Source organism: Vulpes lagopus, chromosome 8, assembly GCF_018345385.1.
Source record: "Vulpes lagopus strain Blue_001 chromosome 8, ASM1834538v1, whole genome shotgun sequence".
NCBI classification, from domain to species: domain Eukaryota; kingdom Metazoa; phylum Chordata; class Mammalia; order Carnivora; family Canidae; genus Vulpes; species Vulpes lagopus.
This window is the reverse complement of record NC_054831.1, coordinates 36,190,090-36,208,269: the sequence shown is the minus strand read 5'-3', so window position 1 is coordinate 36,208,269 and position 18,180 is coordinate 36,190,090. Positions and strand designations below refer to the sequence as shown.

General features: G+C 39.3%; 1 protein-coding gene across 2 annotated transcripts in view; it reads right to left on the bottom strand.

Annotated features, from left to right (window-relative positions):
- Window positions 1-18,180, bottom strand: part of TNFRSF19 (TNF receptor superfamily member 19) — an 89,300-nt gene that overhangs the window by 32,241 nt on the left and 38,879 nt on the right. For both annotated transcript variants that reach the window (XM_041768257.1, XM_041768256.1), the window contains exon 5: window positions 12,527-12,612. In XM_041768257.1, coding sequence (XP_041624191.1) covers window positions 12,527-12,612 — 86 coding nt within the window. The remainder of the gene's footprint in view (window positions 1-12,526; window positions 12,613-18,180) is intronic.

Sequence of the window (18,180 nt, the reverse complement as noted above, 5' to 3'; positions counted from 1 at the left end):
CCAGGGTCCCAGAAAAAGTTAAATAACTAGTTGAGAGTTAGTGCTACGACCAGGACTCAAAATCATGTCTTCTTCACGGTGAAGGTTACATGAGCTAAAGGGTGAGAAACATCAAGTGGATACGGGTCTCCATTCGTCCAGGGATGATAAAAGTGGGTGTTATGTGACAGTGTCCTTTCAGTGCCAATTAGTATTGGAAGTTAGAGAGAAGCTCTCCCAATTTTATTGTTCAGATCTTCATCTGTGTCCCTAGGCCCTAAAGTAATAGAAAACAGTTGTGATGAACTAAAATCTTATGGCACTGATGTAAAATCTTCAATTAGCCTCTTCCAACTTTGTGGCTTCCAGGAGTTTAGGAAAAAAAAAAAACTCAATCAAATGCTATTCCTCTGTAATTTTCTTTGGCATCACACAGAGCAAGCGAAATATAACAAATATTCTATTATTAATATAACTAACAATTAAATTCATTAAATGTATTTACATTAAACTGATTAAATTAAATTAATTAAACTAATAATTAAATCTGGAGAAAAGGGTAGGAAACCTATTCCTCAAAGTGCCTACATTTATTGTACCAGTTAAAAATACTGGGTTTAACTAGTCCCCTTGCTTTTTCCCTTGCTCCTCTGAAGTCTATTCTGAACAGCAGCCAAACACACTTTTTAAAAGTTAAGTCAGGCGATGTCATTCCTATAGCTAGACCAGGGTCCTTACAGTGGCTTCCCAGCTCTTACAGTGGTCTACACCCTCACCCCAAGTCCATCCCCACCCCCACTGGATTCCAGCTCTGCTAAGCGTGTTGCTGGCTCTGTCCCAACATGCTGTGTCCAACTCACTCCCTTCCCTCCTCCAGGGCCCTGCCCTAGGATCACTTTATTGAGGTCTTCCCTGACCACTTTATTTTAAATAATACCCCAGCTCTGGAGCATTCGAATGCCAACTCCTTGAGGACTGAGAATTTCATCCGTGTATTTGGCTGTGGGCCAGTACCCACATCAGTGCTCAGAGAAGGCCTTCAATATATTTGTCAGTCAACCGTGTGGACAGACTGACCCACAGGTAAATGACAACATCACAGAGGTGTCTTTACGATCATTCCACTGTGTCAAGATGAGCATCAGGCACTCAGAAAGTCCTCCCTGGCACATCTCCTGAATTACACCAATTACACATCAGCTTAATACCAAAAAAGGAATTTTTCTCATTTTAAAGAAAAGCATGCCTCCTGTGACCACTATAAAGCTTTCTAGACATGATTAATTTTCAATGACAGTTTGAAGTTTGATACTGAAGATTTTGCTCCTTTCAAGACAAAATTCAACATTTCATACTGTAGCTCTTGGGTCTCATGACAGAAAACGAATGTGTTCAGAAAAGACTAATATATATATATATATATATATACGCATACATTTTTTAAAATGTGAGAGAATGAAAAAATGCTCAAACCACATCTTCATGACAGCTAGTAAGTAAGATAAAGTGAACTCTTCTGAGGTTATTCCAAAGTCATCCCTTACAGGACTTTTCTTCTTAGAGAAATGACAGCAGTGTTTTACATCTTTATTGGGGAGATGATTACACAGGTGTACAGATCCATCAAAACTCACTGAATTATGCACACCTTCTTGCATGATATTTGTATATCTATAAATTAAAAAAAAATATTTTGCAGCAGTTAAAAAAAGCCTAACCTCCCTTTAATTATAATTGTAATTATAATAGTGTCAGGAAAAGATATTTTTTGGATATTTAAGAAAATCGCTAAATGATTCATAATATAGACAAAATTTTCATGAATACTTAAAATAATATCTCTGAGATGATCAAAATAATTTTAAAAAGCAGTTATGTTTTAAATCCCCAAAGTCAGATGTTATCCTTAAAAACCTAATTCCTGGGGCCCTGGGTTGCTCAGTGGTTGAGCACCTCTACCTTTGGCTCAGGTCGTGATCCTGAGGTCCTGGGATGGAGTCCCGCATGGATCTCCTCGCAGGGAGTCTGCTTCTCCCTCTGCCTGTGTCTCTGCTTCTCTCTGTGTGTCTCTCATGAATAAATAAATAAAATCTTTTAAGAATACTTAATTCCAAAATAATAATAATAATAAAATAAAAAATAAAATAAAAAAATAAAAAAATAAAAATACCTAATTCCTGTTTAACATAGGACTTCAAGCTTTCAATTTTTATTTTTTACCACCTTTGCTAACTTTTATGTTCTTTTTACACTATTTCTTCAAGTAGGAGGACTCAATTACATTTCATTTATAGTTTCAAATTTTTTCCTTAATCTTAAAATTATTTTAAAATTCTTTTATAGGAATAAGAGAGCTCCTCCCGAGTTCACTTGGAGAGGTGAGTATTGAACTTGGCATGTCTGAGCTACCAGGCCGACCTGAGTTCGAATCCTGTCTCCTCTTTTCTGTGCTGCCTGACTGTGACATGAAGGCACAGTAGAGAATTACTGCAAGCTCAGACTGAGAAATGCAGATTAAATGTCTGGTCCTGTGCAGAATTCAAGATTTGCTATTTTAAACTCTCTTGGTGCTCTCTTCTTCCTCCTCAAAATTATGTGCCTTAAATTAAATCCCCTCCCTTAAGTAGTTGATGTGGGAAGTGGCCAGGCGTTCACCCTTGTTTAAAAGCAAAAAGATCTCAATCCACTGGTAAAGGTGACATATTCCAGTCCCTTTGGAATGTGAGCCCACAGGGGACCAAATGTTGGTCTCCTGGCACAATGTGAGCCCTCATATAGTACCTCGTGACAATAAATGTCCTGCCGTGGGAAGGGGAGGTTTGGCAGAAACTGTGAGAATGCTTTCTCCACATTTATGTATGTGCTACGCGTTCAATGGACACGCACGCTAATCGCTGTTCCATTTGCAAAAGTCTATACTTTAGTGAAACAGGCCTGTTGGATTTTAGATTTTTTAAATAAACTGTACTTAATCTAGCATTCATTTAATTTAGTGATGGCCTTTAACAAACCACAGCCTGTTTCTCCATGAGTAAATATTTACACCGGCGCACTGACTTTCAACATTTCAAAGAGACTTAAGATAAAGGGCAGAGAAGTCAGATTTATAGCTGACGGGGTAATCATCAACAGCTACCGTGGGCCACTCCGTGCCTCGGGCTCAGGACACTCCTGCCTCCCTGACGTCACAGGCAAACAACTTCTCCAAAGCATCTCCACCTTCAAGGGACACGGTCACCTGACTCGGTCACGGCATCCAAACTTTCCTTTTCTTTCACTTGAAACAAAGTTAACAGCTTACATATATTTATCAATAACATATTGGGACAAAAGGATGAAGGTAGAGCACATGAGTTTAAGGAACATTTTTTTTTAGGAAGTTCTGGTTTCTAGAACTTGAGCGAAACCAGGGCTAAGACAAATATTTGAAATAGCTACATAATCATACAAAGTGGTAGCATTTATAGCACACTTTTCCTCTGAAGAGGTCAACACATTTAAACTGCCCAGCTCTTTTTCCCACATCCTTGGAAAAGGAGGTGTTTGCCATAACACATTTTTAACCTCTTTGCACATAACCATTGTTCACCTCTCGGTAGGTAAATAAGCTGAAAAAAGATTAATCGTTTTCCATAGAAACCAGTCTAAAACAATTACAATGGTTTTCCATTTTCTAAAAAATTAGGTTTCAACAAACATCATTGGACTGTCTCCCCACCCCTTTCTTGGGGTCCAGAAAGAATAATGAGAATGATGAGTCCCGGGCCCCGTGCTATTCCAGACACACCCTCAGGGCTCAGTCACCGGAGCATGGGTCTCTCCCCTACACTAACTGGCACAAAATCCCAGTGGCTTTGGAGCTCCTGGGGCTGCTCTATGTGTGTTGGGGCTCCTCCCCCGCTGGCCGCAGGCTGCCCTTCTGCTTCCTGCCTTCTCCATCTCTGCCGCTGCCTCCTTCCCTCCATCCTTCCCTCCACTGCGGCTCCTTCGCTTGGCATAGCAGTGCCTGTGACCAAATATAAACGGATTCGGCGAGACAGCTGCAAGGCTGTTCCCCTCGGCAGAGAGCAATCGGGCTGCGGTTCTACAGGGACACCCGTTGATACGTGCCTCCTCCGTTTCCGCAGAAGCAACCTTTAACCACTATTTTAGATCATCTTCCAATAAGATAATGAGATCTCATCATATTGACAAGAAGAAAGGGAGAGCGTAGGTTGGTCTCATTGCTTCCTGTCCCCTACCCTGTAAGTTCTGTTCCACGGGAAAGAGCTAAACCTGTAAGGCTCCTCTGCAAGAAGCTCCCCTTCTCTGCTGCATTAGGGACTTAATCAGGGCACGTGGTGGCACTACTGTCTGTTTCTGCAACAATCCCCAAAGCCAGGTTCCATCCACCTAACACACGGCAAGTGTCCCCTAGTCTGACACTGAGGAGTCTCGGCCTGAGGACCACAGACTACTTGAAAACCCTCAGTCAAGGGCACCCTTCATTAGCACATCGTGGCTTTGTGGTCCAACCTGCAGAGGATCTCAGGGGTACCCTGAGAAGTCTGGCCACTAAGTATTAGCTCACTCATCATCACAAGAGCAGAAACAATAAACACCCAGAGATGGAATAAAAATCACATCATGTTTCCAAAGCAAATGCCAAATTCTCCTGGATTATATGCTTCCCTTCTGCATCCCCTCACATGGCCATTTCCTCTGATAAGACTCAGTAAGTGTGTAAAGTACCCCACGATGCAGGCTACTAGGTGCTGCGTGAATGCCAGGAACTGGGTTTTGAATCTCACCAGTCACTAAAACATTGAGGCAAAAGCTGAAATCCACTTGTAATTTGCCAAAGGCAAGGTCTCTCCCTCTGCCTCCTCTTCCTCCTCTTTTAGAGAAAACCTGAAGACTCATATTGGTACCGATTTCAAAAGACTCCCAATGTATTTCCTTCTAAATTTGCTGTATTTTCTTTAAAAGAGGTGTTTACCCAGCACCCTTACTTTGAAATAACCTCGCAATAACTGCACATTGAGTATTGATACCTTTGGACACATAAACTGTGAGCCCCCATCCACTGGGGTATAGACAGTGATTCAAACAACAACAACACTCTGTGTGTAACAGAGCAGTCTTCAAACCCAACTGTAGCCCTAACACCGACGTGCTACTTTAATCCGTAATATCATTAAAATGAATGCTTCAATAGTGTATGAAAAAAAACTATACCTCAGGTAGAAAAGGACACAAAGTGGCATGTACAGCATAGTTACATCCATTGTTCATAAATCAGTGGTAGAGATGGCAAAGGGATGAAAGAAAACCACCAAGATGCTGGCTTTTGTCTTCTAAGTTCTAATGTGGGCAATGCTTTGCTTATTGGTAGTGTCCCTTTCTTTGTTTCTACTAAACTTTAAAAATTATCTTTAATGAGGAAATATTTCAGTTAACAGTTTATTTTGATGTTACTTTATCTGTTACTTAGAAGGCATTTTAAGTTTCCTTTGGAAAATAATCATTTTTTTTTTAATGTCATTTATCACTTATTGGTACAGAGACCTGCTGTTCTTTGAGACCATTAAGCCATGTCAAATTCCTAAATAGTTCCAGTCCCACACAGCTCCTGCTTTTGTCTTTCCCCCACACAGAGACTTATCTGGTCACTTATCTCTTCAGAATCACATGGCTTGTTTTACAAAGCCCCCAAGAACAAAGCAAACATCTAGGTTAAACACACTTAAATAAAGCTATACTCGGATGAAAAACCCCTTTGGATTTTTTTCAAAACCATTTGTTCCAACCACAGTATTTGTTCCAAATTAAGTAAACATTGCTAAAAGAAATCATACAAAATCTACATTTCTTATCTGGCCTGGGGCAGGATATAGTTCTTCTAAAATTTCTTGTGGATTTTTCTTGATTTCCCCTTAATGTTCTAAATGGGTGCACATTTTGAGGAAGTGAAGATCAGGTGATGAGGAACAGAGCCCAGAGCAGGGATTTTTATGTAAAGGTGCCTTTTATTGATCTGCAATTTACAGTGATATCATTCATCAACTCTGTGCTCCAGGCCCAACCAGCCATTCTCACAAATTAATGCTATTGGTGACCTGACAAAGAGGTTATGAGTGGACTAATCAATTACAGTCACACATCCATCCTTATTTTGAGGGGAGGGAAGCTTCAAGCTCATGCTGGTTGGGCATGTGGCCTGAGGCCTTAGGTCGTGGGATGGGGAGGAAAGATACCAGCCTAATAGGGTTTCTTCAGCCTGGTACTCTAGCCATTCAAGTAATCAAACACAAAAATTCCACTGCAGCCACTTTCTGGGGAGCCCTTTCATTGGTGGGGGTGAAGGACAGCAAGACAAAGATCAAAGCCGGCTGCATCATGAGATCTTGCCCACGTGGGACAAGTCCCAAGCTCCATAACCTCTAAAGAGCATACCTGGGTGGGGGTAGGACTGCAGGAGATGCAGGGTAGATGCAGTCACCATTTAGAAGAAAGCAGGCCAGCAGGCAGGTAGTCATTACTAGGCTAACTCTGGGGATGATAGGTTTCTGGTTACGATTTCATTTAGTTCTACTCAAAATCTGCATGAGATAATATTCCACGCTCACGGATGGGAAGAATTAACATTGTTAAAGTGTCTATACTACCCAAAGCAATGTATAGATTCAATGCAATCCCTATCAAAGTTCTAATGGTTTTTTTTTCCCCACAGAAATGGATCAAACTTTCCTACAATTTGTATGGAACCACAACAGCCCCTGAATGGTCAAAGAAACCTTGAGAAAAGAAAAAGAAAGCTGGAGGTATCATGCTTCCTAATTTCAAACTATATTGCAAAACCCTAGAAATTAAAACAGTATGGTGTTGGCATAAAAACAGACACACAGATCAATGGAACAGAACAGAGAGCCCAGAAATAAACCCACATATAGAGGGTCAACTAATTTATGACAAAGGAGCCAAAAATATACAATGAGAAAAAGACAGTCTCTTCAATAAATGGTGTTGGGAAAACTAGACAGTCACATGCAGAAGAATGAAACTGGGTTACTTTATTACACCACACACAAAAGCTAACTCAAAATGGATTAAAGGCTTTATTGTAAGACCTGAAACCATAAAACTCAGAAAAAAATAGGTGGTAAACGTCTTGACATTGGTTCTTGGCGATGATTTTTTTGGATCTGACACCAGAAGCAATGGCAACAAAAGCAAAAATAAAAAGGTAGGACTACATCAAACTAAAAAGCTTCTGCAGAGCAAAGGAAATCATCAACAAAGTGATGTTGAAGCAACCTAATGAATGAGAGAAGATATTTATAAATCAGACATCTGATAAGGGGTTAATATCCAAAATATATAAAAATTCATACAACTCAATAGCAAAAAGAAATCTGATTAAAAAATGGGCAGAGAGTTTGAATAGACATTTTTCCAAAGACATACAGATGGCCAACAGGCACATGAAAAGATGCTCAACATCACTGATCATCAGGGAAATGAAAATCAAAACCACCATGAGCTATCACTTCACCCCTATTGGGATGGCTCCTATCAACAAGATAAGATAATAACAAATGCTAGTGAGGATGTGGAGAAAAGGGAACCCTTGTGCACTGCTGGTGGGAATGTAAATTGGTACAGCCGTTATGGAAAACAGTATGGAGATTCCTAAAAAAAAAAAAAAAAAAAAGACTACCATACAGCTCAGCAATTGCACCTCTGGGTATTTACCTCAAGAAAATGAAAGCATTAACTCAAAAAGATATCTGCATCCCATGTTCATTGCAGCATTATTTAGGATAGCCATGACAGGGAATAACTCCGTCCATCGATGGATGACTAGATATAGGAAATGTGATATGTGGTCCCTTGGAGAGTTGACAGAAATGTGGGAAGTTTTCAGTTCTCATGTAAGTCATTACTTTGGCTTATTTCAGGTATTGTATAAATACAAGAAAATTTATTTACATCCATTTAAAATTATTCTTGTGTTATTAAGACAGGCAATATTATCAAGGCTTGTTTGTAGCTTGCTATAAGCTGCACATTTAGGGCTCAATCTATGTATGTTTTGGGGCAGCCTCAGAGGTGGCCTGAGTCATCCCTAGAGCAGAAGTACCTACAGACGTCATTCGAGGAGCAAGTGGTGCTTTGCTATAACCACAAACTTCATCTGGACACCTTCCTGGTGCTACCAGGAAACCCACTATCTTCTCAAATCAACTTCCCTCCCCCACTGTGTAATGAGACTCTCAAACACCTGTGCTTTTGCAGCCTCTGAGTTCCTTGGCTCATGCCTCACTGGGCAGAACACAATGTTTCTGACTTCACACACGTAAAAGCCAAATCCACGAGCCCCTCACCCCCTGCCACGGAATGCAGAGGTCCATGTTCATTGCCCCACTCCCCACCTTCGCTGGTTACCGCAGGGAGCACTTGCTCCTTCCAGAGAAGGCCAACCCAACAAATGAACTTTAAGATCCTTTTCCAGCAAACCTTACATGACTGATCATTCTACTGTTCTCTCATATAAAATAGTCAACCTCTCTCAACTGGACCGTCTCCTTCAACCTGCAAACAAGCATATGTGTCTCTCACCTCAGAAACGAAATAAAACAAAATGAAATCCTTCCGTTGCCTGCATATTCCCATGTTGCCTTCACAGGTAAACTTCTAGACAGTTGTCCATAATCATCTCTATTCCTTCCCTTACGTTAGCTTGTCATTTCATTATCATCTGGCTTCATTTCCATTACTCAGTGAAGTAGTGCTTGTCAGTGTTATGAATTCCAAGATGTTAAGTACAAAGGACATTTCCAGTGTCAACTGACTTGACTTGCACAAGAGAGGATGTTCTACATACACTCCTGGCTTCCTCCGACTTCCCTGGTCCTCTGTTTAGTCACCTTTTCTGGTTCATCTTCGTCCAACTGATCCTTTAGATCATAGCTCAAAAGTCACAGTTCTGGAAAATCTTCCGTAATGTTCCTACATCATGATCCATTATACATTCTTAGAGCACTGCAGATCCCTTCAGGGACAGGACTGGCCAATCACACTTTTGCATCTATGTGGGTAGTATCTAAATACTGTTTAATTTGGAGTGGTTATTTGACAACTCCCCTACTATACCATAAGCTCACGAAGAAAAGAATCGGGATCTACTTGTCCATCACTCTGCGCTTGGCCCCCAGAAGGCACCCAAAGATTTGTTCAACAGTTAAATCAAAAAGACTGTCTTATAGGACGGTGGTATTTTCCTTGGCCAACGAGATTCTCTCCCTGAAAAGCATGACTGAGGAAGCATGGACCAACTCCTTGGAAGCATGAAAGGAAAGGAGGAGATGTAAACAGAACTCTGCAGACTGAGGAAGCATCAGTGGTGCTGACCAGAGCCAGGGCAGGACTCGGAGCCTCCTGTTGTGGGGGGCTACAGCCCCCAGACTCCAGGGCTGCCCTTGGTCCCAAGGAAGGACTGCGCCCAGGTTGAGTGAAGTTCCAGTCTCTCACTACTATGTATATCCTTAAAACAAACCCCATTACTTGAGCCAGCTTGAGTGGCATCACTTTCTTACAGCTGAGTCTAAATAAAATAGGAACCCCTCAGCAGGGAAAAATCACTGGAGAAGTAGTTTTTTGTGGGTGAGTTGAAATACTCTGAGTAGAAGAAATGAAAACATAAGGCGCTTTACATAATTCCCCCAAAAGATTTCAAGATCTCTTTTGAGGAGATTAGTTGTGCCCTGGACATATTCCCAAGAATTGTGCCAAAGGCAGCAAACTCTCCTCTACAGAGATAAGGATTAACACTCACTAAAGATCCCAGACTGTTGTTTCATGATTTGAAAGGCTATTACCTTGCATGCTGCATTTCTGACTTACAGAAATCATTTGTTTTTCTTTGCTTTCTAAAGAATTTCATATATGGTGGGATATATCTATACATAATAAATTAAATTAATTAATTTTCTTTTCAAATTGTAACTTACTCAGGGCTCTACAAGACATTGGAAGTTAAATGTGAAAACTATGTTTAAAGTCTAATTTATGATGTCCGAGCTTAGCCAGATCCCTAAAGGCAAAAAATTCCAATGCCTCAGACTTATGACCAGATCATATTAAATTTAAACCGAATAAATTAAAGAGAAAAAAAATCCTAGTACTTTCCAACTCTAAACTGGGCAATAGCAGTTACTTTACTAAATCACTTAATGGTAGTTTGGGATGAAGGGCATGATCTTAATTTGCCTTCTGGACAAAATGATGGCAAGCCCAGGTCACTGCCCCCTTTTATTTTTTTTATTTTTTATTAAAAAAAAATTTTTTTTAAATTATTTATTCATGATAGAGAGAGAGAGAGAGAGAGAGAGAGAGAGAGGCAGAGACACAGGCAGAGGGAGAAGCAGGCTCCATGCACCGGGAACCCGACGTGGGACTCGATCCCGGGTCTCCAGGATCACGCCCTGGGCCAAAGGCAGGCGCCAAACCGCTGCGCCACCCAGGGATCCCCACTGCCCCCTTTTAATTGGCAAGAGGACATGTCCTTTTACAGGCTGTGTAGCATAAAGATCTCCTCTAGGTTAGATTTTTAGAGTTTTTGTTTAAATGACAAATATTAAAGCAAACAAAAAGTCAAATGTAGTAGATTACATCAAACAACAGAGGATAGATTAGATACTTTGGTTTTTCTCAGGGAGACAATAGAGTGTGGTGACAAAAGCAGAATGTTCGGCGTTAGACAGACCTGGGTCTGAATGGTGTCTTCGCCATTCCCCAGGCAACAATGGAAAGGTATGAACCTTTCTGGACCTGGTGTCCTCATTGACAAATGTAGGCTGATGATGGGACAGTGAGAAAACTAAGTAAAACAGTATCTTTACCTCCTAGGACTGATAAGTAACATTTGATATTGCATTTGTTAAATACAATGAATTAGGGGTGCCTGGGTGGCTCAGTGGTTGAGCAACTACCTTCTGCTCAGGACGTAATCCCAGGGTCCTGGGATCAAGTCCCACATTGGGCTCCCAGCAGGAGTCTGCTTCCCTGCTTCTCCCTTTGCCTGTGTCTTTGCCTCTCTCTCTCTCTCTCTGTCTCTCATAAATAAATAAATAAATACATACATACATACATACATACAATTAATTATTTGGCAAATATTTGTATATTATAAAAAAGAGTCACCACATATCTTTGTAAAACTCAGGAAGAATCCTTTTTTCTTTCTTTCTTTCTTTCTTTTTTTGGCCTTTCTACTATACTATATCAAATGAAGAATAGGAAATAATGTATTTTGGTAAAGGAAAGAATAATACGGACAGCAAATTCCGGGACATTCTTGGAAACACAAGTACTGTGTGGTCTTATCAATAATGCAATGACTTTCAGTTAGTTCAAAGAGGGCTCCTGTCACAGAAAGAATCAAGAGGACCTCAGAGCATTACCCATGCTACCCAGAAAGGCATAAGCAACCCATGCATGGGATGGAGCACCTTCCCCCACCCCCCTACTCAGGCTTCACTGGTGCTTCTGTACGATCATCCTGCTTAGCAAAGACAAGCCCTGAGCACCCTAGGGGAGCCCACCTGCTGCCTTCTTTCCTGGCCCATTACCTGTAAACTTCCACTGGCCACATGTGTATTTAGGAATAAGAAAAGTGAGGATCCACTCTCCTTCCTATTCAAAATCAACACAAATCTCTAGCCCTGTCACAAATACCTTTTATATTGAAGGAAACAATACAATCAAGAAGATTACTGTTAATACAGAGAAGAAAAGGCAAAATTTCTCATTTAGCTGTATTCCCACCATGCAATGGCTTTTCTCTTCCTATTTATGTGTTAAAGGAGAAAAACGAAGGAGTGAATGAAATGAGCCAATATTTAATTTAAATACATTAATTAGGGCAGGTGATTCATGGTGACGAAAGTCTCTGGAAAAGTAGGGAAGCCACCATAGGACAGTACTGGGGCCTAAAAGATGGGAAAACATCGAAATTCATGAGCCCGAGGCAAAGACAGTACGCCTTAGGATTGGATCACCTACTTAATTGCAGTTAGAAACCTAGAACCCAAGATAGAAGTTTGAATGAAACAAGCAGCAGCAAAGTGTCTGTATCTTGCTCTGAGATTCAAATCAAGGGACACAGTTTGTTGACTGAGGCACACAACAAAAGGGCTTTATATCCTGCTGGAAGCTTGACAAAAGAATGCACACTCTAAGCCCTACAGTGGAGAGAGATTTTGCCCCATTTGCTAACTGCAGGAAAGTTTCTTTAAAAGGCCGACAGGGCAGCCCCGGTGGCCCAGTGGTTTGGCGCCGCCTTCCTCCGGGGGTGTGATCCTGGAGCCCTGGGATGGAGTCCCACATTGGGCTCCCTGCACCTGCTTCTCCCTCTGCCTGTGTCTCTGCCTCTCTCTCTCTCTCTCTCTCTCTCTCTCTCTCTGTCTGTCTCTCTCTCTGTGTCTGTCATGAATAAACAAAATCTTTAAAAAAAAAAAAAAAAGGCCGAGAGCCCTTCTGCTGTGTTTGTATGGAGTTGACTCACAGTGTGGCTCGTAAGGAGGAGGAGGATCTCCACAAGGTACACACTCCATGTCTTGAAAACCGACAAGTTTTGTCTTCCTATAAAACCTAGAGGAGAAAAGAAAAGAATCCTCATTAGCTCTTTCTTCTGAGCTCAAAGTTGCAGCAAAGAGATTCACGATGTTTAGAAATTATCAGTCATCTCCATTATCAGTTTTACTTTTTTCAAAAAAAGCAACAAAAAGGCTTACATACAACACTCTCTCAGACAGACACACCCTTATTTTTTTTTTTTTAAAGATTTTATTCATTCATTCATGAGAGACACAGAGAGAGAGAGAGGCAGAGACACAGGCAGAGGGAGAAGCAGGCTCCATGCAGGGAGCCCGATGTGGGACTTGATCCTGGGACTCCAGGATCACGCCCTGGGCGGAAGGCAGGCTCTAAACTGCTGAGCCACCCAGGAATCCCCACAAACACACCCTTAGATGCAGTGACCATTTAAGAAATATCAATTCCACTAAACATAACTTTGTAAATTCTTCTCAGCCCCACTATACTGAGGTGCTGGTGCTAGTGAGGGATTAGGAAATCAGTGGTCTTTGGCATTTCTATGTAGTTTAAATGACAAAATTCCTTGTAAATCAAGTGCCAGTTTTTAAACACTTGAAATTCAGAGACCAAAAAAAGCCAAGCAAACTATAAAAGCAATGGAAAAAAAAATCGGGAGATACTTATATAGCCTTCATATGAGGATTACCTTTCTAGGCATGACAAGAAACCCAGGAGCCAGAATGAAAGAGATTGACAGCTTTTACCACACCCCTAGACACCCATACCTCCCCCATACACACCCATGCACACCCATACATACACACATGTATACACACAGACCCATACATACACATATACAAAATATTAAAGACATCCAAAGAGCAAAAAATAAATAAAGCATCATCAACATAGTCAACAGGCAAAAGAAAACTGAAAAATGGTTCTAATCATAGTATTATCTGATTCCAGTCTGTAATAGAAACCTAAAAAACCATACTGGTAAAAGTGAATATTGCAGTTGAAAGATAGGCAAATAACATTAATTTCCAAAAGAAGAATATTTCAGAATTTTAAAACTTAAAACTAGAAACACGATGTGATTAAAGTTTTAAAAATTTAACATTGAAATGTTTAACTTCCTTAAATTAATCAAGTAAATGCAAGTTGCAATGACAATATTCCATTTTTACTTAGAAAACTTGGAAAGTGTTGGTGTGAGTACCGACAAAATAAGCACATGCCTATGTACCAGTGGCATTATAAATTGCTACTTGTAGAAGGGCAGTGTAGCAATATGCCATCAGAACTCAATAAAATAGTTTATATATCCTTTAATCAGTAATTTCATTTTTTTTGAAATTTATCCTAAAGAAACAATCAAGTGAGTGAAGCTGTATGCATAACAATGCCATCATAGTATTGTGTATAGAAGAAAAAAACCCAGTTAGGCACAATTTCAGTATACAACAGTAGATATGACTAACCATGGTAGTCCCAAGGCAATGGAATACAAAGTGGCCTTTAAAGAAACAATGATGTAGATCTCCTATACATTTTTTTCTAACTCAGAATATCAATAAGTTAAAAAAAGGAAAGGTGAATAATATAATTCTGTTTTGTACAAGCACATACTTTGTTATATATCCTTTTAGATTTTTTACCAAAGCAGCTAATATAACTTACATACATATATTTGTATTGAAAAAAATTTGTAAGATATATATACCTAACTTAACAGTGATTATTTCTAAATATATTTGAAAATACATCTTTCTATGACAAAATAATGATATGGAGAATAAACCAAGTCTATAGAGGGCAAGATAGATGCAATTATTTTGTGAAATTGGATATTGTGGTAGCAAATCTGTATGATTTATGGTTGAAGCAAAATTTGTGTTTAAAATTAGGTAAATTAGGGATCCCTGGGTGGCGCAGCGGTTTGGCGCCTGCCTTTGGCCCAGGGCGCGATCCTGGAGACCCGGGATCGAATCCCACGTCAGGCTCCCGGTGCATGGAGCCTGCTTCTCCCTCTGCCTGTGTCTCTGCCTCTCTCTCTCTCTCTGTGACTATCATAAATAAATAAAAATTAAAATAAAATAAAATAAAATAAAATTAGGTAAATTATTTGAAATGCCCAGATACATTCAGTATTTGCTTAGTCTTCATTTTTCACACTTCCTGATACTGAAACATATCACAAAGCTATAAAATCAATATAGTGTGCAGTATCAATAAAGTGTACAGCATACAAAACAGTATAATAATCAGTGATAGCTATAGTAATCAATACTGGCATAAAGAGAGACATGAAGAACAATGGAATGAAATAGCCCAAAAATAAACTCTCACATATATGGTCAAATGGTCTTCAACAAGAGTACCAAGACCACTTACTAGGGATGGGACAGTCTCCTTAAAAAATGGTCCTGGGAACACTGGATATCCACATGCAAAAGAATGAAGTTGGAACCTTATCTAACACCATACAAAAAAGCTAACACAAAATGAATTAAAGACCTAAACATAAGACCCAAAAACTATAAAATTTCTAAAAGAAAATGCGAAAAACTTCATGATGTTGAATTTGGCAATGATTTCTTGGATATGACAATAAAAGGCAATCTAAAGGCATATGTGAAACACACAACAAAAAGAAAAATAGACACGTTGGACTACATGAAACTTAAAAATTTTATGCAGTAACGATAAAACCAATATATACTTATCCCTAAACTCATCAAGTAAATATGTACAGCTTTTGACATGTCAATTATACCTCAATAAAGTAGCTAAAACAAGTTAAGTCACATCAAAAAAAGTATTGACTGATAATAAAATAATAATTTTTTTCAGGATTTTAAAAGCAGGATATAATCAACAGAGTGAAAAACCTATGGTAGGGGAGAAAATATTTGCAAACCATATATCTGACAAGGAGTTAATATCTAGAATATATAAAGAATACCTATAACTCAACAACAAAAATCAAATAACCTGATTAGAAAATGGACAAAGGACTTGAATAGATATTTTTCCAAAGATGATATATAAACGGCCAATAAGCACATGAAAAGATGCCTGACAGTCAACCTCACTCATCATCAGGAAAATGCAAATCAAAACCACAATGAAGTATCACCTTATGCCCATTAGGATGGCTACTAAAAACCAAACCAAAACAACTCAATTGGAAAATAATAAGTGTTGGGGAGGATATGAAGAGAAATTGGAACCACTGTAAAATGATGCAGCTGCTGGGGAGAAAAGCAGTTCCTCAAAAAATTAAAAATACAACTACTATATGATCCAGCAATTCCACTCCTGGGCTGTATCCAAAAGAAGTGAAGGCAGGGCGTGGAAGGGATATTTGCACATCCTTGTTCCTAGCAGCACTATTCACAACAGCCAGAAAGTGAATGCAGCACAAAGGTCCTTGGATAAATATCCTGTCACACCCCACAGCATGGATGAACCTTGAGGATGTGTTAAATGAAACAAACCAGTAACAAAAGGCAAATATTACATGGTTCCATTTGTATTAGGCATGTAATCAAATTCATATAAACAGAAAGTAGAATGGTGGTTACCAGGGGCTGAGGGGAGGAGGAAAAGGTGAGTTTTTGTTCAATGGATATGGAATTTCAGTTTGGGAAGATGAAAATGTTCTGGAGAGCCACTTGCAGCATTGTGAATGTACTTAACACTCCTGAACTGTATACTTAAAAATAGTTAAGATGGTAAATTTTATGTTATGTGTTTTTTACAACAAAAACACATAAAAAATTTTAACATGAGGTAAGAAAGAACCATAAGGCTATATGAGAGCTTTCTTATTAAAGATATTAAAGAAATTAAAGATTAATTTCTTATTAAACATTTTAATATATGCAAACTAATACTATTTATCCCTTCAGCCAGAAAATTTGACAAATATAAGTAACTGAACGATGACACAGTCTCAATTCATTTTATACATACTCATTCTACATAAATAAATATTCAGAACAACAAGTGAAATAAAAATGTTATCCAACATTTTCTAGATCAATAATTCACAGAGAAATACATACTCCTTGGGAAACAAACACAGACATTTAACATTCTTAAAATAAGGAAATCTAGTGGCAAGTTTTGAGGTCTGAGCTTTCCCTGACAATTGAATGAAATATATTTCCCAAAAATATATTGATTAAAATATGGGTTTGAGCCATCATTGGAAATGTGGCTAGAAGGTGAGCAAATTACATCACGTTTAGAATAACACTAGATATGAAGTATAAACAGCTTGAAATACTAACTAGAACTGAGGTTGAGTGTGCACAGCTATTCATGAGGCTCCCGTGTGTGTAAACACTGCTCACTAGAAGAAATGATGCTTGGATGTTACTCTGAGAGCAGCTATTCACAGCTCTGCACAGATTTGACAAAAGCATTCAGAATCTGCTCTGCCAGCTTCTTTATGCCAATGGCTGGATTGCAGAATCTAAGGTTTGTTTTTTTTTTTGACTGAATTTTTAATTTTTAAATTTTAATTAATTTAATCTAATTTTTTCAGGAGATAATTTTAAAGAAAATTTTCCATTTTATCCTCCAATTTGAAGATGAAGATACAGAAACTAGAGTTTTAACATGTAATTGAAAATATTCAGTGAATAAATACATGTAAGAATTTTGAAAAATTATTTTACATTCTTTTGCTTAGACTATCATGGTTTGGGGCCACAGAAACATTTGCAACTCTGCTTTTAGCCCAAATGAGAAAGGATACAAATTTTAAGAAAATAAAATAAAAGGGACCCAGGACATACACAGGTGTCTGGCTAAACTGGCTTCTATAGTCAAACTTCAGATTTTACTCTGGGTGTTCAGATAGCTAATGCAATAAAGACAAAAGGAAATCATACTGGCTTTTATCTAATCACGGTTTGGTGAAAGACAGCACATAAATACATCTTTTAGATTCCAATTTTTCTCCAACACTGAAATTGGAGAGGAATTTTTAATTGGACTGGATTCAAATAACACCAGTTTGCCTAATGGACACCATGTTTGAAAAGTGCTATTTTAAGAAAGCCTGGTTGTAGACCATCAACTCTTCATTCACTGAGAGCACTGCTGCAGGGAGACGACACACCATAGCCCAACTCTGGTTTTATAATGATCTCGCTTAATGCAGTCTGGAAGGCAGTGACTGTGTCCTGTGTCTTACGGTCAAGCCATGGTTAAATTTTCTGCAGTGCATGTTAGATACTGGCATGCTCTCCCCTCCCATATTCTTATTTGTACCAGTTTCATATTGACGGACAGCCTACTATTTATGTCCTCAGCAATCCACAGCAATGGCCCCTTGTTGAAACTGAACAAATACTAATGAAGAGATGAACCACTAGGGTCAAAGCCAAGCTCAGTGTAGTGGTTCATGGAGTGAACTCTGAGAATGGGCAAAGGAGGACCAAGCACCAAGATGAGAAAGCTCACCAAGGCAATGCCAGCAACTTTCAGGAGCCAGGAGGCTGATGGGGTGTGCGGGTGCAATGAGGGTAGGGCACGGAAGGGCAGTGGCAGCCCCCTGGTTAGTCACCTGTCACAGAGGCTCCAGGGGAATCTCCCTGTGAAACC